The sequence below is a fragment of the Amphiura filiformis genome, chromosome 8 (genome assembly GCF_039555335.1).
Source record: "Amphiura filiformis chromosome 8, Afil_fr2py, whole genome shotgun sequence".
NCBI classification, from domain to species: Eukaryota; Metazoa; Echinodermata; class Ophiuroidea; order Amphilepidida; family Amphiuridae; genus Amphiura; species Amphiura filiformis.
Window position 1 is genome coordinate 19,041,676 of NC_092635.1, and position 26,044 is coordinate 19,067,719.

A 26,044-nucleotide genomic window follows, 5' to 3' on the forward strand; every position below is an offset into this window, starting at 1 on the left:
TGTTTTGTTAATGAAAGATAGCCCATTCCCTATCTTTTAGTTGGAACTAATTGGCAATAAAACTAAAAGACCACTTTTTGGAAGTACAGGCACAATTTGCAGTCACAAAATTCAAAGACACAAGTCTAAACATTCAGAATCTTGAGGATAAGCTAAGATATTACTTTTAATCTCACTATTTTTGATCATTATAAATAATTGGTAATCAATTAAAACAGACAATGTGTTTGCTAAAAAATTAGCATATAGACTGATATGAACACACTATTAGGCAGAAACACTTGTTTTTGGCTCCTAGTTCCAATAATTGGCCAAATATTAAAATTTTACTTCTATTGCCAGTTAATCACAACTAAAGGACTGGGATTGAGCTATATTTTATTGAGCACCACAGGATAATATTTTTTAATCCCCCCAAAATGGTGCTGTATTTTTCTGGAATCTGGAGTAATGCATTTCATGAATGTATAGAATAGATATGTTTATAATTTATTTCTTTGGTAGCATAAGACTTAATAGCAGTTGATGCATATTTTAAAGCAAGATATTGCATGCAGATTGCAGACCTACAGGCATCTGTCTAGATGAGTATATAACTTAGTAGAGTAGGAAGAAAGCTTAATTATTTGAAATGTGCAATATACAGGTAGTTTCGTAATGGGATCAACTTTAATAATACTGTCATCACCCATAATCCTAACCTCTTAATCCTAACCATAATCCTAACACTGTAACACATATCCTAACCCTAAATCCAAACCCTAATATTTCTTGGGGCAGTGGTAATTTATTTCCAGCCATTCTGATGTTTTCCCAAGATATCTTACACTTCCCACAAAGCATTCCTTTCCTAGACACTGAATTGCTATTCAGTGCAACATGGGTCAATAGTGATAAGAAATACCAGAATTGCAAGATACGGATAAGCCCTATTAATTCTAATTGAGGCATTTTTTGTCACTATTGGCTCATGTTGCACTGAATATTAAATCAGTACAGGGAAGAAATGCATTGCGGGAATCAAAGATATCTGTTCTAATTTTCTCCCTTCATCATATGGCTAGACACATGTTGTAGTTACCAAAGTTACGATAATTTAATTATTAGTTTAAAGTAGAGTAGATAATGATTAATTAAAAATTAACTAAAAATGTAATCATGCATAATGTCTGACCTGGACCATAAATAGGTTCTTTGATAAACTAAAAGGATAATGTAAGTAATATTGTTTCTAAGAATACACTGTCGATTAATGTAGTAGCAGAGACAGAGTCCCTGTGTGAATGGTTGAGCTTTCATCAGATATGTCTCTGACTCCATCGGAGCTTTTCGGCAGATGTGTCTCTGACTTCATCAGTCTTGAGATACATCTGACAAAAGCTCGACCACTCACACAGGGACCCACTCACACAGGTACCCGGCTGCACCAGTACTTTCATAACTTGTTATGATATGAATTCCCATCCAGAAAGCATATATGTACTTATATGAGGATAACTTATATTTAGAATGCACCTTAGAATATTAATTATCTACCGAGATGCTTGTAAACTCAGCTTGTAAACTTTTCCCAAGTACTTGTTTAGAGGCTGAATTATTTTCAAGAATAAACAGATGGTAGAAGTCCATTTTTATCCAAACCATGACATTGACCTTTTCATTATCAAAGTAAAAAGCACCTTGTACTGCACTTTTTTTTTCTAATTTTGTGCAATGAATTGCAAAATTGTGTACCATATCCAGGTCATGTCTATCAACCAGTTCCTAAAAGTATCCAACTTTGTTGATATGCCTAGATTTTTGGAGGACTGGTGGATGGCTAATGGATGGTGCAGTAGTTAAGAGGAGGGGTAGATTCTCATAATGGTTTGCCAAAAATTGCTTGCCCCCTTTTCAATCTGCAAAAAAATCTTTGCCCTTTTTCGACCTGCCAAAAAATTCTTTGCCTCACTTTCATTCAATCTGCCAAAAAATCTTTGCCCTTCTTTTTATCTAGCTCTGCCAAAACATCTTTATCTACTTTGCACATGCCAGATTTAAGAGAAACCAAATTGAAAATCGTAAGTGGTCTAATCTTGTGACGTGCACTGACCAGGGAATATAGGCGTATTTATCGAAAAGGTGCAAAAAGAAAATCAGTGCCACAAATCACTTGCCCCTTCAGTCTTTCAGTCTCAGTGGTTGATACCTGAATGTGCTTCTCATATAATTGAACATGTTACTGGCACAATACAAACATTGATGCAGGCAGTGAATGTTTTAGCAGAAACATGGTATTGTGCTAGAGGGATCAGTGTATCTCTAAGCCAATGCCAGCCTCTCATTGCTGTTGCCAAGTGTCAGCCATCTCCCATGTATTTTGTCCTCTATTTTCTAGGTACCACTTGGTAACAGTATTAAAGATGACCGTAACCCTAAATTAAACTGCTGCTTTAAATTAACCCATTGAACTCTGGGGTTGAACCCTAATCCTCAACTCCAAACACTTCATCAAGATTCACTGGATCTAGTGGTCAGAGGATAAAATAGGGTGGTCCAAATGTTTCTGTTGCAGATTCAAGAAAAATGAAGCCCATTGAAATGCTGTAAAGCATGGATTCAGTTCAATTGTGTGTATACATGTGTATTTTGGCAATACAATATAATACGTTGAGCAACAGAGCAAGTTTGAATTAAAGTCATAATTACGACTTTAAAATCACCCATAGAACACCACAGTTTATAAGTGGCTAAGATAGAAAGTGACTTTTCTTTCATTTTAACTTTGGCTTAAAACAACCAGAAAACTTTAGTGCATAATATTTTTCATAATATTTGGCAAAGAATAACCAAATTAAAATTTGACCCAAATTGTATATTATGGCTTTACTGTTGTGTTTGTAGTTGAAAGAAAATTCACACTTGCAAACACTACAAATGTATTTTGAATTGTCTACAAAGAAATTGAGAAAGGTGTTTGGTTTTCAAGAGAAAATAGTCCTGGTTGCAGGAAACATTCAGCAATAATCCGGGCAAAAATGTATTTCATCATGAAATGAAATTTAACAAGGTGTAAAATTGCTTTGAAGCCATGGTCATATCTGAGTGATGATTTCAGGTCGACCTACTGTCTTGGCTGAAACTGGAAATTCATAGCAATTTATATACTCATTGATGGGCTGGGATCCACACAATCATCATGTAAGCCTTTTTAAAATATGTAAATGTTTGAAAGGGGTATACATTTGGTTGTATTTAAGGAAAAATATTTTGTTTCATTATCTTTCGAGTATCAAATATTGCTTTGTTTTTAACCTTAAAATTGTTTTTTTAATCAAATTCTAGAGTATTACTACGAGTAGGGTTTATGTTGAAGAAAACAAAAGCTCTTCTGCATACTTTTGCCTGGGTGGGGACATAAGGAGGATGTGCTGCAAAATATGGATTGTCTTCCTATGGCCTTTCAGTATATCAATGACCCTTTTTTTACAGGCCAATTTTGGTATTTTTGCAATTGTTTTTGGAAATAGCCCAATTTTGCCTGACTGTAGTGGTTGTAGCCGTGTTTTTTGAAATTTACCAACAACTTATGGAAAAGAGGTAAATACTGTGTTAGATTTGATCAAAACTATTGACTTTTGGTATATCCATGGATCCAAATTTCTTGAAAAATTGGTAGAGTAATTGGTCCATTTTCAGATAACTTGAGTGCCCCTTCCCCCTGGGAATTTCTGGAACTTGCAAAAGAGGAGGGTACTAGTATGTCATTTGAGTACAGTGATAAGTAACTGTTGACAAATCCCCCAAATCTCTTGTACTCCTTTCACTCTGGGTCAATCTGAAGAGTTTGATTTTCAATTCCAATCAATTTTGATTTGCTTGTTTTTTTTTTATTCATGCTTTTGAGTTTTCTTGTAGAGATCTATAAAAGAACAGATTCACATGTTTTTATATTTGTGGTAGCTGCGCTGAGTATGAAAATTCATGCTCCATGAAAATGTTCACTTTGGGTGTTACAGCAGTTGTTGTGGGCTGCCTATATAAATAGGAAGCATTGATGGTAGATTGTAACTGATTTTATTGATCAATATACAACTTATTAAAGTCATCTGCAATTGGTATCAATGCAACATTTATTGTCTATGACAGTATGAGGGTTAGCTCATGTCCCATCTGCAATAGCTGCCAGGTGCAATATGTGTGCAATATAGAATGCAGAGATTGTCAAATGTCTATAGGGCAGCTATTTTAGATAAGGTCCTCTTACGCTAACATATCTATGTACAGGCTGTATCAAAATGAGTGGTACCCATCAGTTATAATGTTTATTGAAAAGCCTGCATCTCCCAAATCTAACATTGGATCCTCTTGAAATAGTCACAATTGATTTTTATGACCATTTTAAACCTATGTTTTGATATGACAGTCTTGTTAATAATCAGTGGAAGCTGTCGGGTACCAATAATTTTGATACAGCCTGTATGGACTTGTATTCCTCGGTGAACATGAATTCTGTAATCTCATTGGTCAAACACCAATTTGGATAAAAATCTGTATGCGCTATATTCACGCTTCACAGACATGTAATTTTGTAGGTATTATCTGCATACTCCTCAACTGCAATGTGCATACTGTACGTAACACACCTATTGCCTGATATCCTCAGGCATGCGCGTAAGTCATGTTGTCACCATGAAGCATTGCAGGTAACAAAGAAAGATAAGCAAACCTAGGACTACATTTCAGTAAACTTCACCAAATTTTACCAACAACATCATTATAGAATTCATGTTGACTATAAAAGGATTGAAATTGTTATCCCTGATTTGTTCTCACAAAATACACTTTTTGTGAATGAGTAGGTGGTAACTAATCACTTTTGTGGCTTTGAAGATGTAAATGCAGTCCTGAATATTATTTTTTCACATGTGTTGAAATTGAAGGAGGTTTTCATTATCCTCAGAGTAAAGTCAGCAAACTTAAAGGAGGATTGTCTAATACTTACCCCCACTTAACATAAAAGTGGTTAACCAATGCATGTTCTAAATATCACAGGAAAATTGGCATTTTTTGGAATGTCAGTGTGCAGATCTTAAAATGATGAAAATAGGGGGTATTTAATTCAGTTTTACATAATGCATTGAGTATTCCCAGGCTGGGATTCCCTGATATCTCAACATCAGTCTGACACTGCAACCTACATTCATGTTTCTTTCTACACATTCACATTATTTTACTGAGTTAGTGCTGTATGTCCATATTAGTTAAAAAGAGATGTATTTTCTAGTCATTCTACAAAAATGTAGAATGACTATCTCTGGGATACTTGGTTAAAAATGGGGTATTTTCCTCATAAATTTTTTGTACTCGATTTCGCACAAGGGGGGAAATTTGATAAAAAATATTGCAGAAGGGTCTTTTAAAAATTGAAGGACATGCATTAGGTACAAACTTTTGTGTTGGTGGCATTGGTCTGATCAACCACAGATTGTGGATCAACAACATCATCAAGCCAATTAAATACCCAAGTATGCTGAAAGACATTTTAGGGCTTTTATTGAGTACTTGCTTTGGTTGAAAGTGGGTTAAGGCCGTGGAAAAAATGGGAAATTCCAGTTGAAATACATACAGCCACTATGGGAAGACATGACCTTAAGGTTGGTTTGAACCCTGGAATTATGGAAACTTTCAGGCCTCATAAAAACTGCTAAATTGTTGGTGTAAAGTATATAAAAGTATACATATTTAGAATGGCAAAGACTTGATAAGTTCATCTGTGAGGTCAAATTTGGGCCAAAATGCTCATTTTTGGTCCCAAATCCCAAAAAACAAGGAATGTGAATTCCAAATTGGGTCACTTGAATGGTCGACTCCATTTGAAAACTTACACCCCCTGTGTGGGAGATTAAGGTCATGTCTTCCATAGGGGTGTATGCATTTCAACTGGAATTGCCCAATAGTTGTTTGGTTAGGGTTCCTCAACAACTGGCGGACCACCGCTGATGGTCACCACCACTGAGAGTAGCCCATACCCTCTAACCCAGAATATTTTGAAGGGTCTGGGTGAAAAAAAGCATGTCCGTAGAGATTCTGTTCATAATAAGTGTAGGTATTCCAAAAAGCTACAAATTTTCACATCCACATTGTAAAATTGACTGACCTCCCCATCATTTTTTTGTCATTATTTTCCCTGGAAGAAATTTTGTATGGCACAATTTTGTCAATTGATGGCACACTGACAGTGTCCCAGGCAGTGATAGTGTTTTCAGGTCTTTTGTATTCACTGTCATAGTGTGACATCAAAATTAATCATTGCCAGGTCAACTGGTTCATGCTATCTGTGTTTGGAACCATTATCAAAATGATCACAACACATAGTCAGGGGGCTGTTAACAGGTGAGCAAAGCAAGCGTGAACCAGTAACTAAGATATTCAGTATGATGGCGACCTATGATGTAGTGCAAGTATTGTTTTATCATGCAAAATAAATCAAGAAAATTAATTTCATATCTTTGCAACCGAGCGTCCAACCATACTTTCAAGCAACAGAGAACCATAACCAAACAATTATTTCTCCATGGCCTAACCCACTTATTGATATTATTCACACAGTATCTATTCTACATTTTTACATGTTCTATGGAACCTTCAAATACATATTTTGGGCACTCAGTCATATCATAGGGAATGAAATGATCTATTCCAGATAAAATCCATACACCCCCAATGGAAGATACAATCTTAATCTTCCGCACAGAGTGTAAATTTAAAATGGGGTTACCTAAAATGGAGACTGCATTTGAAATCTACACCCCCTGTGTGGAACATTAAGATCATGTCTTCCATAGGGGGTGTATGGATTTCAACTGGAATAGCCCAAATCTAGGATGAAACTGGTGGGTAGGTGAAGTTCAAAGTCATTTTACCAAGGTTGAAATAACATGTATGATGTATTGAAATTGGACTATCCGCCTTTAACTTAGAGATTTATTTTGTATGTATGTGTATTATTTGTACCAACAGTGAACTTTTTTGATAGTCATATTGGGTAGCTAGGGGCAATGATGCAAGCTTTGATGGGGTATACTAAACCAAGTGATATTTTTGTTTATTGTTGATGTATCTGACAGCTGTGTGTAATCCTGATTGTGCCAATGGAGGCCGATGTCTTGGTGGAAACAGATGCTCATGTCCTTATGGATTTATGGGAGCTAGATGTGAAACAGGTACTGTGTATGCCCTTCACCTCAGATTGAATAACATCCTCTTGCAGCAATATGCTGCATCTTACAATGGTGATACCATTATCATGCTTTCTTTTAGCTTAGTATTCTAGTGTAATTTTGCCATTGTATGGCTTATGTACTTTCTTTGTCAACTTCATAGACCTTTTAAAAAATATGCCATTGAAATTTTCATATATTTATTTACATCATGATGTGACATAAGGGCTGTGCAATAACAATTGGGGAGAGTAAAAGTATTGATGGTGGGTGGGTAGGGGCTCATAATGATATTATTGCAGAGCCCTTAAAGTCAACTGGAGGGCAGTAGGGTAGTGAGAAATTTGACTTTTATAAAACATAATTTTATATATTTATTCTGAATTTGCCTTTACTTTCAAAATCATTAAGCACTTTGAAAACTCTCACAACACAATAGGGGTAACTTTGGGAACAACGAAAAATATTGTTAAAGATCTATGAACAAAATAAATTAGTTTCATCAGGAAACAAGAGAGAAGTTAAAAATATTGTACCTCTAAAGGATCAAAAACAAAAGTATGTCTCAAAGCTTACAAAGATTTTGAAATTCAACACAGAATGTGCCCCCTCTCCTGACTGAAATACAGTCAAAATAAGCTTCACATGCTCGCAACTTTCAAAATTTACCTGATGCACATAATGAAATATTTTCACAAACATAAAGGGTGTTAATCACACAATTTTTCCATCAAATGCTTTTAAAACAATTTTTACCAATATTTTGTAAACAAAAAATTTAGTGAAACGAAAACAAATACATTGACTAATTTCTCAGAGACAAATGCACGCAGCAGCTTTGAGACATGGTATCTTTTTTGCTTAAGAACATGTCATTTTGGCCCACTTCTCATACTTTTTGTTTATACAGATAGGAAGGAATGGCAAGCTTTGTCATGAAACTAGCTACATTAATGTTTGTTCACCCTGGTGAAATGGCAGTCAACATCTAAGCCCTAGATACATTAACATAAAGTTCAACTACAGTTTTGGCCTCTGCCTCTGCAACTTCATGTATAAAAGATGTTATAATTGAACCAACTGTTATCGGTATTTTACCTTGTGGATTTATAATCAGTATTTATACAGAAGTCACAAGACCTATTATGACCTTTATCTGTGTCAGGAAGCTTGTCAGGATTCTACATGTAGGGTCTATGATTTGACTCAGCCTGGTTATGTCACCAAAATGTTGTGTGAAAAGAATTTTCATACATTTGCCTGATCAGAGTCTATGGCCTGATTTCAGGCATTCTGCTTGGACCATCCCTGTACAAAAGTATAGGGAAATTTTCAGGCAATGTTGAAGCAGTTTTGGGCATTTCTACCAGTGTTTACTTTCATCTCTGAAAATTGTAATTTGATTTATTTACCAAGAAGGCAATCTGTGTTAATGGCATTGACCTGTTTCAAGTTTGATGGTTGGCCTAGAATTAGTGATCATAATAATAATCCCCTTATTTCAATTATCCTTTCTCTTCACTTTGCTCTCTCTCTGGATGGCCTCTGTGTCATGGTGTTCGTCTCAGGTTCATATCAAGGATGTGCTTAAACACATGACAAAGGTGTGCTGTAAAAGCGAGGTTGAAGCAAGGATAGCGTTTGCAAAGAGAGGTTTCTTTTACATAGGCAGAGCTCACGCTGTATGAAAAACACTCTTATAAACTTTTCTCACTTTTAATGTGGGTAGTGTGAATGTCTCGACATGAAAGTACAGATTTCACACCTAATGTGTGGGTGCCCTCACTCTGTATGTGGGACCGGGTAGGGGTGTGTGTGTGTGTGGGGGGGGTGCATAGAGTGCAGTGGTTTCCCAGTTGTTCTCTCATCTTTTCTTGGGACCCCATCGGAAATAAGCTTGCCTTTTCTGCGGGCTTAATGGGTTATCCCGGCTTGTCATTTTTTTGTCCGTGTGCCTTGTTCCTAAATGGCTTTGTGGCTGATTAATTTAAGCTTTAAATAATTTGTCACATTGATGTACTTTGTAATGATTTTTCTGTCTCTATAATTTGTTTTTGTATTCTAATGATATTGCCTAATAAAAAACAAACAAACAAACATCCACCAAAGTCCACCAACAGGTCCACTTTTTACACATACAGTAGAATGTGGCAAAAATTCACATATCAGGCTAACACAAGTTTGTTTCCTTACTATGGCCTTAAAAGCAAAATTCAAATCAGAAATATTTATTGTCAAATCAGTGCAGAGTCCATCAGATATGAAAATTGTAATTTTGAAAATTATAGATTGATTTTCATAGGATTTATTCATTTAATTTTGCTTTTAAACAAAAAGATACATGAGAAAAAAAAGAGATATTTAAGTGCCTTAAAAATATAATACCAAAATTAAAGTTGATTTAGACCTCGAGTCATCGAACTTTACATTTACTCTCACCAAATTTTGTTTTAGTGGGAATAGCATTGGATCAACTATCCAACCGGACATTATTATAACTGATTGCTTACATTATGTCTACATGGAGTGGTTCTATAGACTTGTTTATCTGATCAATGGTAATGACATTGGGACAGGGTCAACACCTGGGCAAGACTAGAATCACTGCCATGCCACCACCTCAAAGACTAGGATTAGGCTTTTGGGTTAGAGAATCCTAATCTAAAACTCCAAAATTCAGAGTATGGTACAAAGGGTATTTTATACATGTAGCGAATCCCCTTTTGGTAAAGATATTTTTAGATTCAATGAAAAAATAATTGAAAAATGTGAAAAGGATTAAACATCTTTAAAATTGCAGGGGGAAATTGCAATATCCTTCACAACATTATGCTCAAACCTTCTTTCTTGGTTAAATCCTCTTTCATTGCTAAAGTTAATCATGAACTATTACAATAAAAACAAGTATATTTAAAAAAAATGTTTTCAAATAGTGGTGCATGGTGGTCAGTGTTTACTCTCTCTGGAAATTGGGTGCGCCAAATGAAACATTTTCTTCCCAAATTGGCCCAATTTTGGCTCAGTAATTCCCCAAATTGACTAATTGTAATACAGCATTACAAATTTGTGTGGGCCAAAAATAATTTTCACTGGGCCAAAATTGAGACATACGGCCTCTGAGTAAACACTGATGGTGGTGGCAGTGATGGTGCTGCTGTGCTAATGATGGTTATGATGTTGGTGTGTTGCTGCACTGACAAATGATAAAGATAAAAGAAAACACCTCATGGAAAAGAGTACTTGAAAAGTGGCAAATGTTTACATTCTAAGTACAAGGTATTGTATCACCAAGTGAAAATTTTTAAAAAGTTTGGGACCCATCGGCCCATTTAAGTATATTGACAAAACTATATAGTGTTCTTGTTTTTTGCTTTCAAAAATGACTGAATGATGCATAATGCAAGCTAAGTGATTAATGAATTTAACTTGCAGGGTAATGCAAGCCTACCTTTAAAGCCTTCACAGGTAAACTACACTACCTATTACCTATACTAATACAAGGGAGAGTTCATGTTACAGTATTTGTTAGTTTGTTATCTTTTTGTCTGGTGTTGTGTTGTTTTAGTTACTGCATTTTGACCAACCTTCAGTGTTTAAAGAGCGTTATAATAATCTAATATATAAGACAAGATAGAGGCAGTGGCTATGTTGTCCTAAGCAGTAAAATGGGATGTTTACTGTGTTTTAAGGGGTCAAAAAGTAAGGAAGGGGAGATTAGCATTAAAATATGTACTAACAGCACAAGTAAATTTAAAATAGAAGTAAATTTAAAGTAGAAGCAGTAAATGATGCATCATGTCCCGTGTTACATGTATGTACTTTTCAGTTTCAAACACCAAGATAAGTAACATGTTGAACATCAAATTATTTCCCCTTCATTCTTTGTAGACTACAGAACAGGTCCATGTTACACTCAAGAAGATGCTGGTATATGCTCTGGTACCATAACTGGCCTTCGCTGCACAAAAGCACTATGTTGCGCAACTATTGGTTCGGGATGGGGCAATCCATGCGAGTCATGTCTGACACTGCAGTCACCTTGCGATAGAGGATTCATCATTGATGCTAGAACTGGCGATTGTATAGGTAAGGCATAGAAGAACACAGGTAGTCTTGAGGGGTGTGCAGGGAGGCCAAAATTGGGTGATTTTGCATGATTTTGCAGATTTTAGGGAGTTCAGTACCCCTCTACCCCCTGCATTCACCGAAAGGCTTCACATTACTACATGTACTACATTACTATACAGTAGTATAAAATTCCTTTTAGAGATTTTGATTATGAGAAAAAGTGAACAGGACCACTTAAAGGAGGATTTCGTGATCCTAGCATCTTTTTATGACATTTTTCAGTAGATATCCACAAAAAAAAGCTTACTCCCAAAATTTCAATTGATTCCGATTTTGCATTTGCGAGTTATGCATGATTTAGTGTATTACACTGCTCCATAGACAATGTGTTGTAATTTCATTCTGCTATACCAGAACGAAATTCAAATTTGACGATATTTTTACTAAACGAATTAATCTGCAAGAAATTTTGGCACTTAAACATTATGTAGCCAGAGGTTTTCAGTTGTATAAAAATCTCAACTTTTTTAAAGAATAGTTGGGGGATGAGGCTGTGGATCACAAAATGCTGTTTTAATTTGAACATTTATGTTGTTTACTGTGTTTACTAAAAGACAAAATCTTGATACACAAATGATCACCCCATACCTAATGATGGACTTTCATAATCACTATTTCATGTAGACAACATTGAGAGTTTATGACCAGGTTTTATTTGCAATAGTTGCCAGGTGTCATATTTACTTTTAGATGTGTTAGTTTCATCATTTCAATTTTATTCATAATACACATAAAAACAGATATATTGAAAAGAATACATTTTTAAAAGCCAGACAGGAGGGTTGAGAAGGTACATGACCAGGCTCAAACATCCGCAGGCATATTAAACAACAGGACAATACAACATATAAATGCAGTTTATAAAGGAATACAACAATAATATTATATTATAAATTAGAAATAATATTGCATAAAAAAAAGTTGACAGGGACCCGCCCCGAAACAATTGCACAATATTCGCCGTCGAAGTGATGATGTAAAAGGATTAATTACCATAGCAATAGATGAATGCAATTTTTGAATAGATCGCCCTGCACTACAATGTTCACACGGTACCTATATGCATTGAACCATAGATGTCGAAGAAATGCTAATCACTCGCACCTGTAACAATGGTATCTTTGAAAAGAGTGGTATTGTATTCAATCTATGATTGCAGACATACACAGGTGATGAGTGCAACCTACTTGTAGTGCATGGTGTTCTTTTCAACAATTGTATTCATCTATTGTTATTGTAGTTAATCTGATAATTATATAACTTCGACAGTGAATAATATAAGTGCAGAAATTGTCAAAATGTTTATGGGGCAGCTATTCCAGGTTTTATTTATAGCTCTATTGTTCTGTGCCTAAATATTTATTTGAAAGATGGCAAGACCGTGTTTTGAAAAGTTTTGAACAGGTGCAGAAAGCAGGTAGCATTTTTGTGTACGCACTTCCTCATTAAGAAATGATGTTGGTCTTGCCAATTGGTGAATAGTCTGTATATTTGTCATCTACATGCTAACATTACATATATTGCCTGGTGGCGAATGTCTGTATATGTTCGTCTATGCTAACATCACTTTTAAGGAAACCAACAAACGCTGATGGCTCAAACCAAGGCAAAAGTTGAAGCAATATTGTAATATGTAGTGATTTCACATCACTTTGTTTTGTATCAAACCCACAGATGCCGATGAGTGTCACGTCATACCAGGCCTTTGTCGAGGTGGTACATGTGTGAATTCAGTAGGTTCCTTTAGATGTCTATGTCCAAATGGATTTGCAATGAGTCCATTAACACAAACTTGTGAAGGTAAGATGAAACTCTGTTAGCTCTATTGGTAAGGGACTAGACTCTGGTGTGTGATTGCTTGATGGTATGACATAGACAGGGGTGTGAGAGACCAGATATTTTTGTTTCAACTTCCAGATATTTTTCTGCACTTATTGTGTACAAAAGTATGTATGGTTTAAAAATAATTTCAGATTTTTTAGCTAAAAACAGATATTTTTTCAAAGACACACTCTCAAGCCTGCATACAGCCTGAGACTAGAGCCTAGCTTGAAATTCCCCTGGGCATGGAACTTACTGCTAATTGTACTGATCTACTGCTACAAAACTCTGGGAGCTGGTTCTGGCTGCGATGGTTATTATAGGTAGGCTGATTAGGGTTTGTGCATGTATAGTGCATGTGGTCCCATGCATCCCGGAATGATGCTAATGGTTTATAAGGTGCGTCTTTGACCATCTGTAAAGTGCAATGGTCTTATGTGCTATATCGTTGGCAGAGTGCTACACTATTCTAAGTGCAGTAGAATGTAATAGCTGCCATTTGCAACATTTCAATAAATTTACTTACTTTTAACCAATAACACTAGAATAACACCCAACTACATGTGAAGGTGATATCTTGGGTTAGCTTATATAGTGGCCATCAGGCAAGTAATACAGAACATCAACAGTTTTTAATGAGGGGATTGTGCTGCAAACAATAGGTGTTTTACAAAAGGCAGCTATAACATTCTACTGCACTTACGATAGTGTAGCACTCTGCCAACAATATAAATCTGTGGGGAAAAGAAAGAAAAAGTTATGTTGATATTAGGCTGACAAATAACACCTTGTTTCTTAGGGTAGACCAACAACCTAGATGCAAGTTGTGGTTTCAATTTTTTTCTCATTCTTTGAAAATTTATGTGTCAATATTTGGGGCAAAATATGTTTCAAATCTGAAATATATACAATCCAAACGGTTGCAAAGTTAGTCAGAAGTGAAAAATATAACTCCACTTCTTTACTACTAAGTTTTAGGTTTCATCCAGCCAACCAGCGCTGGTTCAATTTAAGGACATTTTCCCTATCACCAGCCAAGTGAATCTGCTTTATTTTACCAAAACTTAATCAGTCCTCACACCCTGGTATTGTGTTACAGCTGCAATCTTATGCAAAAATTGTTGGGACACTTGATGTTTGAAGACCAAATTCCTGTGATTTGAACACTAGGCTGAAAATACACGATATGTTTCATTTCTCATGTTATGTAATTGCTTGCTTACTCCCTGTCCCTCCCCTGGAAACAATGTTGGAGCAGATATTAAGTGCAAACACCTTTCACTATTTTTCAGCATTCAACATTAAATTAGGGTAGCGGGATGCCTGAAATAAACAAAGTGTCACAAGCTTTTCATGCAGGATTGTGTATTGCAAAACTTACTCAGTGAAAAGGGCGATTTTCTCAATGAGTCAAAGTGGAATTGTTAGGGAAAAAATGAAGAGGAAATAAGCCAATATTTGGGGCAAAATATGTTTCAAATCTGAAATATATACAATCCAAATGGTTGCTAAGTTAGTCAGAAGTGAAAAATATAACTCCACTTCTTTACTACCAAGTTTTAGGTTTCACTCAGCCAACCAGTGCTGGTTCAATTTAAGGACATTTTCTTTGAAAAACAATTGAAGAGTGGTCCAAAATTCAACTCAGTCCACTTTTGGTCAAAATCAAACCAAGCATATAGCACCCATGATAATAGTGAATATTTACACATAAATTTATCACATTTTTCAAAACTTTTATACTCTGTCCCTATCGCCAAGTGAATCTGCTTTACTTTTCCTAAACTTAATCAGTCCTCACACCCTGGTATTGCGTTACAGCTGCAATCTTATGCAAAAATTGTTGGGACACTTGATGTTTGAAGACCAAATTTCTGTGATTTGAACACTAGGCTGAAAATACATGATATGTTTCATTTCTCATGTTATGTAATTGCTTGCTTACTCCCCGTCCCTCCCCTCCCCTGGAAACAATGTTGGAGCAGATATTAAGTGCAACCACCTTTCACTATTTTTCAGCATTCAACATTAAATTAGGGTAGCGGGATGCCTGAAATAAACAATGTGTCACAAGCTTTTCGCGCTGGATATTGTGTATTGCAAAACTTACTCAGTCCAAAAGGCGATTTTCTCATAATGAGTCAAAGTGGAATTGTTAGGGGAAAAATGAAGAGGAAATAAAGCCAACTGCAACAAAGTAACATGCACTTGGACCTTTTGTTTTTGCAGATGTGAATGAATGCCGTACAATACAAAATCTGTGTCAAGGAGGTACCTGCCTTAACAATGAAGGCAGTTTCACCTGCGGTTGTCCTGCTGGATATCATTTTGATGGCATAAGATGCACCTTTGGTCAGGGACCAGGACCAGGACCAGGACCAGGACCTGTGGTACCTGTAATATGTCCTGACGGATATGTGGCTTCCGGAGATACATGTCTTCCGCAAGTCATCCAGCCTATATTTTGTCCTGATGGCTTCACCTACAATGGAGTGGGTTGTATATGGGATAGTCCTGCCGGTACCAACCCATGTCAAGATGGGTTTTATTATGACAGTAACGTTAACAGATGTACACAGCTACCACAGCCAAAGGAAGGCTGCCCTGTAGGTTATCAATTAGTCGATCAGGTGTGTCTTATTCAACCTGGAGTTGGACCAACACCAAAGGGACCTGGGCAACTGAATCCATTTCCAGATAAATGTGGAGAAGGCTTCTACTATGATCAATTCACACAGCAGTGCAAGCCATCACCCTGTACACAGGGAACAATCTGGGATGGAGTGAAGTGTGTTCCGCAAATTCCGGGGCAAATTCCTGGCGGCCCAGACCCAACGCCTAAAATACCAGGCCAGTTGAACCCAGAAGAGGGTAAGGTGACTTAATTAATAGATATTAAACCAAAATCAAATGTCATACAAAGATGGCGGCCAACAAAGTGTTCCTCTCTAATGACCATCTTCCTCTTCCTTTATTTTTTTACCATCAAGAAAGAGTCAAGAAGCTCTAAGATGAGCAATATTTAATTTATCAATAGGGTTCTTTTGTGCAATAAGTTCAACCATGAAACAAACAAAAATAAGAGAAAAATAAAAAGAACATAAGGAAAAATAAGAAAACAAAGATGTGCTTGGGTTCAACTTTTGATGTTCGATAGTCTGATGATTAGTCACTCCTGACACCCATGTCATCTGTGCTCATAAGTTAAGTTATGCTTAAGGTACAAAGTTGAAACTTGGTATACAATTGCAAGTAGGATGAATAAATAATATCAGATAAAATGACAGTGTTTTGTTGTATCATCGCAAAATGCGGATTATTTTATTACATGTATCCTTTTTATGGGGCACCTTGTATTATGTGAATACCCTCCAGGACTGCTTTTGTACGGTGCATGTAGGCATTTAAGGCAATCATAGGCACTTCAAACGTCACACAGTAGATTATGTGCTCAAATTTGCAGTGTTTTTTGATGAGGTCATTTAATTTCTTACTCACCCCATGCCCCAATCATCAGTGTCAGTGCTCCCTCTCCCCATCGGATGACTCTCGCTACGTCACTGATGTGTCATGTTCAACTGGAAGGTGGTCGCTAGTTGTCTACCAAAATGACTATGGTGCTATGTTGTATTTTGTGTTGTACTCATATGTCTTATGGTATATGTTATATGTTTCTGTTGTAGGCCAATGTTTCATTCGATATGCTCAACCAAATTGTGGTCTTCATTTGGCTTCCAAGATGTCATTGCATTCATGTTGCTGTGTGGTCAAAGCAGCTGGATGGGGAAATTCCAGAGACACCTGTCTACCTTGTGTAGCCACAGATGGTAAGTTAACTCCCTGGACACTACAAGTCATCCAACAGCATTTCTGATTGGTTGATAACTTGAAATGCTCATTTCAATCGCCAATTGTGACTAGACTTTAAACTATTTATGGTCAAACTTGCATTTACAGATGATCATATTAATACCCTCCTTGATTGGTTCAAAATTGGACAGAATATTCATTTTGGCCAATCGGCAGGTAGTTCTCATTGGGTTACTTCCATTAGCCCCTGAACCAGTTTAGTGTTCCTGACTTTGTGGGAATGGGTCTGTATTGGGCTATTCCAGCTAAAATCCATAAACCCTATGGAAGATATGACCTTCATCTCCTACACAGGGGGTTTAGATTTCAAATGGTGTCACCCATTCAGGTAACCCCACTTAAAATACACAATCCCTGAGTGGAAGATTAAGGTCATGTCTTCCATAGGAGTGTACTTGTATGAAGCTCAGCTGGAATAGCCCATGAATGTTATGCTCAAAATGAAGGGTCTATGGAGCTTGATTTAGATTGAAAAGGAATTGTAGGCTAGATGATTAGAATGAAATCTGAATCAACCTGTTTCCACTTTACACTTGATATATGGCAACTTACCCAGTTGGTGAGATCATTTTCAAATGCAGGTTACAATGGTGGTTGCAATACCATGTTAGTGCTGATGATATCAATTGACCTTTTCAGTAAATCCCATAAGCCTTTGCAAGTACACCTGAAATGCCTTCATTTTACATCTTGCTATATGAGAAAAATATTTGGAGTATATTTTTCTTAGGCATTTAATTATGCATGAAAATGGCAGAAAAATGAAATGCGATAAAGTTGCTCCCCAAAATGAAATGTATGTACCTTACAGAAAACAAATAATTTGTTTGACTAATATCTAGGTTTTTTTCAACTCTTTGCTTAGATCTGTGCACTACGCCAGTGATCCCTCCTGGTCCACGTCCAACATCTCCTCCAGGTCAACCAGACAACTTCTGTACTCTAAACCCCACTATTTGTACTAATGGAATATGTGAAGCTATTGGAGAGAACAGCTATAGATGTCTATGTAATCGTGGTTTCAGACAGTCTGCCAATAATGGATGTGTCGGTAAGTAAATTACAAAATGTCATATTAGGCCTGCCATCTTAATTTAATAGTTTGTCTCAAAGCCCTGTGCTTTTTGCACGTTATTCAGTTTTTTTTCCGCTGTGTTATTTTTTTTCCAAATCCACCTCACAAAAATCTTACGTCTGACATCGCCAGACGTCAAAATAGCCTAAATGGTAAATCTCAATAAAATTCTTCATCTTGACCACAGTGAAACCTCATTGAGAGATGAAAAGGTGGTCTATTCTTGTCCAAAAGCTTGTCCCAAAGATAAAAAAAAATGAAAGTAAAAAAACCAGCAAAAAACAACAACTGCATTCTGCATTAGGTTTTTAACTTGGGAAGGGCTTTGAGATGACCTATTAATTAAATTAAGATGGCCTTGTCAAATTATGCAATATTCATAACCTCATTAATAAACGCGATGCGTGCGATCCAATCATATTTTATTATTTGCGAAAACGCCAACGCAAATCGAGGTCATTAATATCTCACAATTGACCGCAAAATGCGTAATTGTTCCAATGTCGCACAATTGACTTCTGCGTGCGCGGTATTGTGCGTCCAACAAACTGGCGCTGCTGCGCTGGCTGCCGATTTGGATTATGCTACTACCATATTTGCACAGATTGTGATACGCACTTTTTGTTATTGGTCGTTCTGTTTTAGCCTGATCGATTTTTGGCAAGGGAAGATGTCAAAATCATCTATTTTTATAAACTTTTGAGCAAATTTTTGTGTTATTTTGTAAGGTGAAGAGATTAAAGTGACGGTTATGAATGAGGTTAATAACTTTGCATTAGTAATATAGGGGCATTGTGAAAATCTAAACATTTTGCTTTGGACCTCGAATATCCTCGGGCTACGCCTCGGGATATTCCTCGGTTCCAAAGGCAAAATGTTTAGATTTTTCACAATGCCTCCAAATAACCGATGCGCAGTTATTAACCTCTAAGTAGCAGTCACATAAGACCCCATTTTTGTTGCATTTCCTCACCAGACTGATCCTAATCTTGAAAATCTGGAAAAAATGTTTTTTACTTTACAAAAAAATACTGATCCTAAATTTGGAAACTTTTTTAAAGAATTTACTTTAATAAAGTTTATTGTATTTATACAATAAACAAATTTACCTCCTGTGAAAGAGTCTAACCCTGGTTCATAGCTTGTGCTTGGACAAATCAGTATGATTGATTTATTGATTGGTTGCCTAGTATTGGCTTTATATAAGGACCAATGAGGTTTAAGGTCTATTGTTGGAAGTAGCCAATGGGAAGTGGTTAATAACCTTCTGACACTGCCAGTGGTTCAGGGATTAGGCACATTTTTATCTGTCATGGAAGGAGAAGGTTGTGTCTCCAATGTGAAGAAAATTTTCCCACCCACCACACCCAAAACTTAGGTCATATCCCAGTATTCAATACCTTTGTGGACAGTCAACAGGGAGCATTCAATTTGGCTGGGAAGGTATCCATATCGTACAGGGTATAGAGGAACATAGACCTAAAAGGTATTGCAGTCTGCGTTTTAATGGTAGCTTCTGGGCATGGGCAAATTACCAGGAAGAGGGCGGTTAAGCTGACCAAGGGAGAGGATTCAATAAGTGCACATTTTAACTTCTCTTGGAGAGGTTAGGCCACATTTGGGTCTACAGATCTAGGTGTTCAGGAAATCCCTTTAAAAAGGGTTCTGTAGCTTGCCGGTTAATACATTGCTGTTAACTTCTTTAAATTTGGGTGAACTTATGCGAAAAGAGAAGTTGGGCCACACTTGCATGTGTGTAAAGGGGCTGAGGAAATTCCCTGGAGGGCCCCGTAGCTTACGAGGAATTTGGGTTAACTTCTTTGCGAGACAAGAAGTGGGGCCACACTTGCATGTGTGCAAAAGGGCTTGGGGTAATACCCTGGAGGGCCCCATATTCATTAATTCATTTTCATTCATTCATTTCTTTCATGCATTTAAAATGTATTGTACAAGGAATTAACTTGGGTTAACTTCTCAGACTTCTCTCTGAGAAGTTGGCCCCGTATTAAATTCATTCATTTTCATTCATTCATTCATTCTTCATTGCATTTCATTTACAAGAAATTAATTTTGGTTAACCCCTCTATGATAAGATAAGATTGGGCCACACTTTGTGTGTGTGCAAAAGGGCCCGGGAAAATTCCCTGGAGGGTCCGTATCTTATACAAGGGATTAAGTTGGGTTAACTTCTCTGTGAGAAGTTGGGCCACACTTTGTTCGGAGAGGCTCCGTGCCTTACGGGTAAGTAGTGTAGGCATGAGCTCGGGAAATTACGAGAGGGCCCCGTATCTTCGGGTGAGTAATTTAGGAATTGGCTCGGAAATTCCGGGAGGGCCCCAGTATCTTCGGGTGAGCCAACACTGTGTGTACATGTAGATGGGAACAGACTCTGTATTTACGGGGAAAGTAAAGACTATCCAGGTCAAAATTGTGGCGGTAAAAAAGGGACAGGGCCACAAATTTAATCTTGAATCCAATTATATGAAAATAATTGGATCACCATAGGTAATTGTATAAGTGTTTACAAATAGCAATAATTCGTCACTAATAAATTTGAGAAATAGTGCATGAGAAGTTGAACGAAATATGTCAAATATCCAGATTACTTTCCTGAATGTTTCCGGCTTCAGGAAAGTAGAATTAATGTATATGCACTTTTCTAAGGAATTTATATTAAAGGATTGACTCAAGAAATGTATGTAAACTTCTCTGGAGAAATTTTCTTGAAAAGTTAAGCCAAGTTTGATGTAATATAACGGTACCCTTTGGGTCCGTATTTCATTGGATAAGCTGAAGTTAAATCCAATTCTGGTTTACAAATAAATGGAGATACTCCTGACAGATATGCCAGCAAAACTTTGAGTAAAATGTGCCTCATTTCATCTGGGGGTAATAAATGGTTGGTTATAAGAATGAAACATGTCTTTTCCAAAAATTAGAATGCATAAACTGAAATTAGTCTTAGTACAAGTCTTTGGGCTTGATTGTCACAGCATATGAAAAACACCCTAAAAACACATGTTTTTGGCCCTTATTTCCAAAAATTGGCTAAAAATTAAAATTTGACTTTATCACTAGTTAGGACTAACTAAAGGATTAGGATTTAGCTATGTTTCATGTGGCAAAACAGGATAATATTTTTTTTATTCCAAAAAATTAGTTCTGTGTTTTTCTGGAATAGGGAGTAGAAGTTATTGTAAGGTCATTTTAACCAATTGTTTCTATGTTTTGTGATCTGTAATTTTGAAATTGGACTCCTTGTACTAAAACAGTAGCGCTACCCCTGATGATACCATGATGAATTTGCTGTCACTTGTTCTAAGTTTGCTAATCCATATTGTCACTACCAAGTACACTTAATACTGCATTATATTTTTAAATTCAACACAACCTGATAGCCTTAAATCATCGCAATTTAAATCCCTTCTATTAATATTGCAATGCTGAAAATTCCATCTCTCTAGCATACATAGTTTTGAAAAGTTTTTAAATACCTTTTTTTGCATTTCTTGATGCTTGTTGCTTCTTATTTTTGCTGATTTCCACATTTAAAATAGCAGACCAGATCTTGTCACTCTTAATCTTCCACTTGTATTGCATTTCATTGAGTAAGACTACATAATGAGGATAGTGATTACAATACGTAGGCTATATTCATGGATTTTATATCATGATTAGATTGTGCTTCAAAAAGTACAAAATGAAGAAGATAATTCATCATTTGAGAATGAAAACTTATCATGTTTTGTCAATAACCTCAATCAATCCATCGCATGCTACTTCTGAAGACAATCTGCAAAAAACAATCAAATTTGAGTGATAAAAGAGACTTATGATAGTTGTTAGGAAGTAAAGATAAAAAGTATTACTTTAAATGTTCATGCTACACTTGGTTTCAGAGAAGAGCGGCACTGCGGCAGTCCCTTGCTTAGCTTGACGCGAGCACCCTGTTAATGAGCGACATGCGCTGTTATACGTGGAGCTTTGTTTGCGCCGATCAACATTTTGACGTGTAATAGGCCAATCAGATTACCTCGCCTGTTGTTGTCAGGCGATTGAATCAGCCAATCAGAACCGCTCTCAAAATGTAAACAAGTGCTGTTCTTCTTTGGTAAAAACTGTAGTTGTAAAATACATCAATGTACTGAGCTAAGATATTTTAGCCTTAGGACAAATTCAACAACACAAACATGAATAATAAAACTAGAAATCAAGAAATTATGGTTTAGTGCACTAAATTCTGATTTATTTTGTTCACTCTCTGGCAGATGATGATGAGTGTACTCAGGTAGGCATCTGTAAAAATGGTCAATGCACCAATGTCGTAGGATCCTACTACTGTGAGTGCAATGTTGGCTTCCAACTCAGCTCTGATGGAACTGCTTGCTATTCCCAGGTCCCAAGTAAGTATGCACTGTATTGATTTTGATAGCAGGTCTATTATGAACCATGTTGAATCGAAGCACCTGTTTTGACTTCTCGTAAGTGCACCTGTTTACTGTGCCCATTTAGTGCACTTGTATCATGAAATTTGGCTAAAAATGTTAATTAACCCCCTAAGCACTACCTGCCGATCTAACATTGCCTTTGATTGGTCAATTACGTGATATCTTCACTTTAATCACCAATCAGAATGGAGCTTTGCAAATAATTCACCCCGATTTTTTTGTGTGGTGATATTATTCTAACAATGTTACTGATTGGTCCAATTGATAATGAAAACTTCTTTTTGGCCAATCGGCAGGTAGTTCTCATAGGGTTAAACAGGGAAATCATGAATGGGCATGGTGGTACAGCAGGCTAAGACTTTGACTCAGAATCGCAAGGTAGCTCTAGGTTGTGGGTTCGAATCCCAGTGGCATCAATGTGGTATGCACTTAGACAAGGATTTCCACCCATATTGCCTCTCCCCATCCAGGACTCTGGTGTAAAATGGGTACCTGCTTTATTCAATGCCGGGAATGTAACAGACTCACTGTAGAGAGGCGTAGTGATCCCCCCACAGCAGCATTACATGGTGGTGTGTGCGCGCATTCATTAAATTGTGCAGAAATACATTTTTCCCTCTGTTTTTTTTTACTCAGTTTTTTTTCTTTTATTTCTGTTTTTTGTTGTTTTATTTGAAGAAAGTATCCTGCAAAATCATCAAAAAGTCTGAAAAGGACTTAAGATCCATTCAGGAAAAAAATCCACCATAAAACAACTACTGCATACTGCATTGCATATCCATCCTCCTGTAAGACCAGAGATAAACCTTTTCATAGGCGTAGATCCGGGGGGGGGGGAATAAATCCCCCCCAATATTTTGCCAGGGGGGATGGTCCATACAATCATCCCCCCAATGTTGACACCTTTATGTGTGTTTCTGACCAAATTAACCTCATATTTGGCCATTTTAGCCCCAAAGTGCCAATTTTTGCACGCTTCACGCGCATATATTCCACTTTTGCACCATATTTCATCATTTTAGCTTTAAATTTGGCAAAATTTTTCACACGCTTTACGCGCATTTCTACCATAAACTTATTTGGTCGCCAAAAGTTACTGGATTCACTATACTTCAAGAATTTCTTTCTAACCCCATCTCCCCATATGTCAAAAAGAAATCTACGCCACTGCTTCTTTTGCCTAATATATAGCTACATGTACTTGCAAGGACCCTTTTTCAGGCCCTCAGGCAGCTTTCGAAGACCCACATTTGGAGATCACTATCCAGTTCTTTAGCTGCATTTTTGCAAAATTCAGCTCTTTAGCTCCAATGTTTTTGAAAATTTAGAAATTTCACAGCTTATAATGTGGCCCAATTTTAGTTTGTGAGAGACCAAAAAATATGTTGAAATTTAAGTTCAGAACCCCCTACTTTACACAAAATCAGTTCAAAATTAAAGTTGAGTGCCCCCCACCAGTGCTAAATAGATCAAATGCGGCTATTATTTGAAAAGTTCTACAAAATCAACCGAAAGTCCAGAAAATTTTCAAGCAACTTAATGGTTTCATTAAAACAACCTAGTGGTATCTCTGATCTCCAAAACAATCTCCATAATACCTTGCTACCTAATAGATGTAGTTTTAGGACATTGACAATATTTTGGTTTGTTTCCTTTGTAAAAATTGCAATTAGGTTGTTAAAACTCTAACCAGTATTGGCACCCAGTATTGGCACCCAGTATTGGCACCCAGTATTGGCACCCAGAATATGTATCAAGTAGCATAAGCTGTTAATAATTCTCTCAAATAGGACTGTGCTACAGGTAATAATTAAAAAAACCCTTTTAATTCAATATTACAAAGTAACCAATGCATTTACTGTGTTTTTTCAACTTTTGTTTTAAATGTTTTATGTTAATGCAAATTGACAAATACTTAAAAGGGCATTTCGTGATCCACAGCATCATCCCCCCACTTTTCTCAAAAAAAGTTGAGATTTATATATCACTGGAAACCTCTGGCTGCATAATGTTTATATACAAAAAATTTCTTGCAGATTAATTTGTTTAACAAAGATATCGTGAAATTTGAATTTCGTTCTGGTATACCAGAATGAATTTTGTTCTGGTATACTAGAACGAAATTACAACACATTGTCTATGGAGCAGTGTAATACATATAGTCTTGCATAACTCGCAAACGCAAAAATCGGAATCAACTGAAATTTTGGGAATAAGATTTTTTCATGGATATCTACTTAAAAATGTCATAAAGAGGATGCTAGGATCACGAAATACTCCTTTAAATCCCCACATTCCATCATGAGTCTGGATGCATTGCAAATTGGTTTCCAATTGCAAAAAGTAAATACTCATGAGGTTAAGCAGCTTGCCAGCCAGGAGGAGTCACAGATCTATGCCATCACCTCCCATATGATGAATCAATTTACATCATCAAATTTATTACCCCTTCTGTGTGCTGTACTTCCTGTTGGGGGAGTTGTACAATGGTCTGTTCCGGTTGAAATCAACACTCCCCCTCCACGGAAGGCATTCATGATCTTAATCTCCAACACTTGGGTCCATATGCACAAAACAACAAACTAACTATGGAGATTAGAACTATGGAAAGGACCTGTTTAGTGTTTACATATCCCTTAGTCTTTATTATTGTAGCTCCTGCTAAGGGCAAATGCAGTAGCTTAATATTAGATGGCTGCTCTTTCATTTTTTTTACCTTGAGAGCAAGCCTTGAAATAAGCAGACTGGAACCAGGAGCAATTTGTTTTGAACATTGCTCCTGGTTCACTGGGATTTTACAAGAACCAGGAGCAATTTCTGAAGAAACAGGAGCAATTTTCAATATTAAATCCTTTTCTGCATACAATACAGCTCGACTGCATCAAGTGCAAAACTGTAACCAGGAGCAATTTATTTTAGAAAATTGCTCCTGGTTCATGTGAATTTTACAAGGACCAGGAGCAATTGGTGGCTTTACGAGGGTAAATTTGCTCCCCGGGCCCGCTTATTTCAAGGCTTGCTTGAGAGGGATCCCTCCCCAAGTCTAACCTCCATAGCTAGGCCAGGTCTAAAGTTAGATCTGGTCTAACTTCTTTTGAGCATACAGACCTTGGGGTGTAGATTACAGGTCGGGTCACCAATTCAGATAATCCCCATTTGTAACTCACACTCAATTTAAAAAAAAAGTTAAAGGTCATATCTTCCATAGTGGGTGTATGGATTTCACATAGAACAGCTATTGTGTCCCTTGAAACATCACTAATACAATCAGCTGGTATGATCAAAAGAAAATACATGAATGTTGTCTCTAGCTAGAGCTCTGATTGCGCACATTGAATCATAATGATATTTTCATTTTTGTTTGAATTCAATAGGGAATTTCTATTATTCTATTACTTGAAGTCCAAATGCCTTTGTTATTTATATCTTTGAAGAATGCGGTGACCTATATGTTTCAACCTAGCAGGGCATAAGACAATATGAGACACAAGTATATGTGA

General features: G+C 36.7%; 1 protein-coding gene across 3 annotated transcripts in view; it reads left to right on the forward strand.

Annotated features, from left to right (window-relative positions):
* LOC140158755 (fibrillin-2-like) overlaps positions 1-26,044 on the forward strand; it is a 124,825-nt gene that overhangs the window by 37,543 nt on the left and 61,238 nt on the right. For all 3 annotated transcript variants that reach the window (XM_072181959.1, XM_072181960.1, XM_072181961.1), the window contains 7 exons: positions 7,110-7,205; positions 11,091-11,288; positions 13,005-13,130; positions 15,381-16,022; positions 16,835-16,978; positions 17,887-18,072; positions 22,365-22,499. In XM_072181959.1, coding sequence (XP_072038060.1) covers positions 7,110-7,205; positions 11,091-11,288; positions 13,005-13,130; positions 15,381-16,022; positions 16,835-16,978; positions 17,887-18,072; positions 22,365-22,499 — 1,527 coding nt within the window. The remainder of the gene's footprint in view (positions 1-7,109; positions 7,206-11,090; positions 11,289-13,004; positions 13,131-15,380; positions 16,023-16,834; positions 16,979-17,886; positions 18,073-22,364; positions 22,500-26,044) is intronic.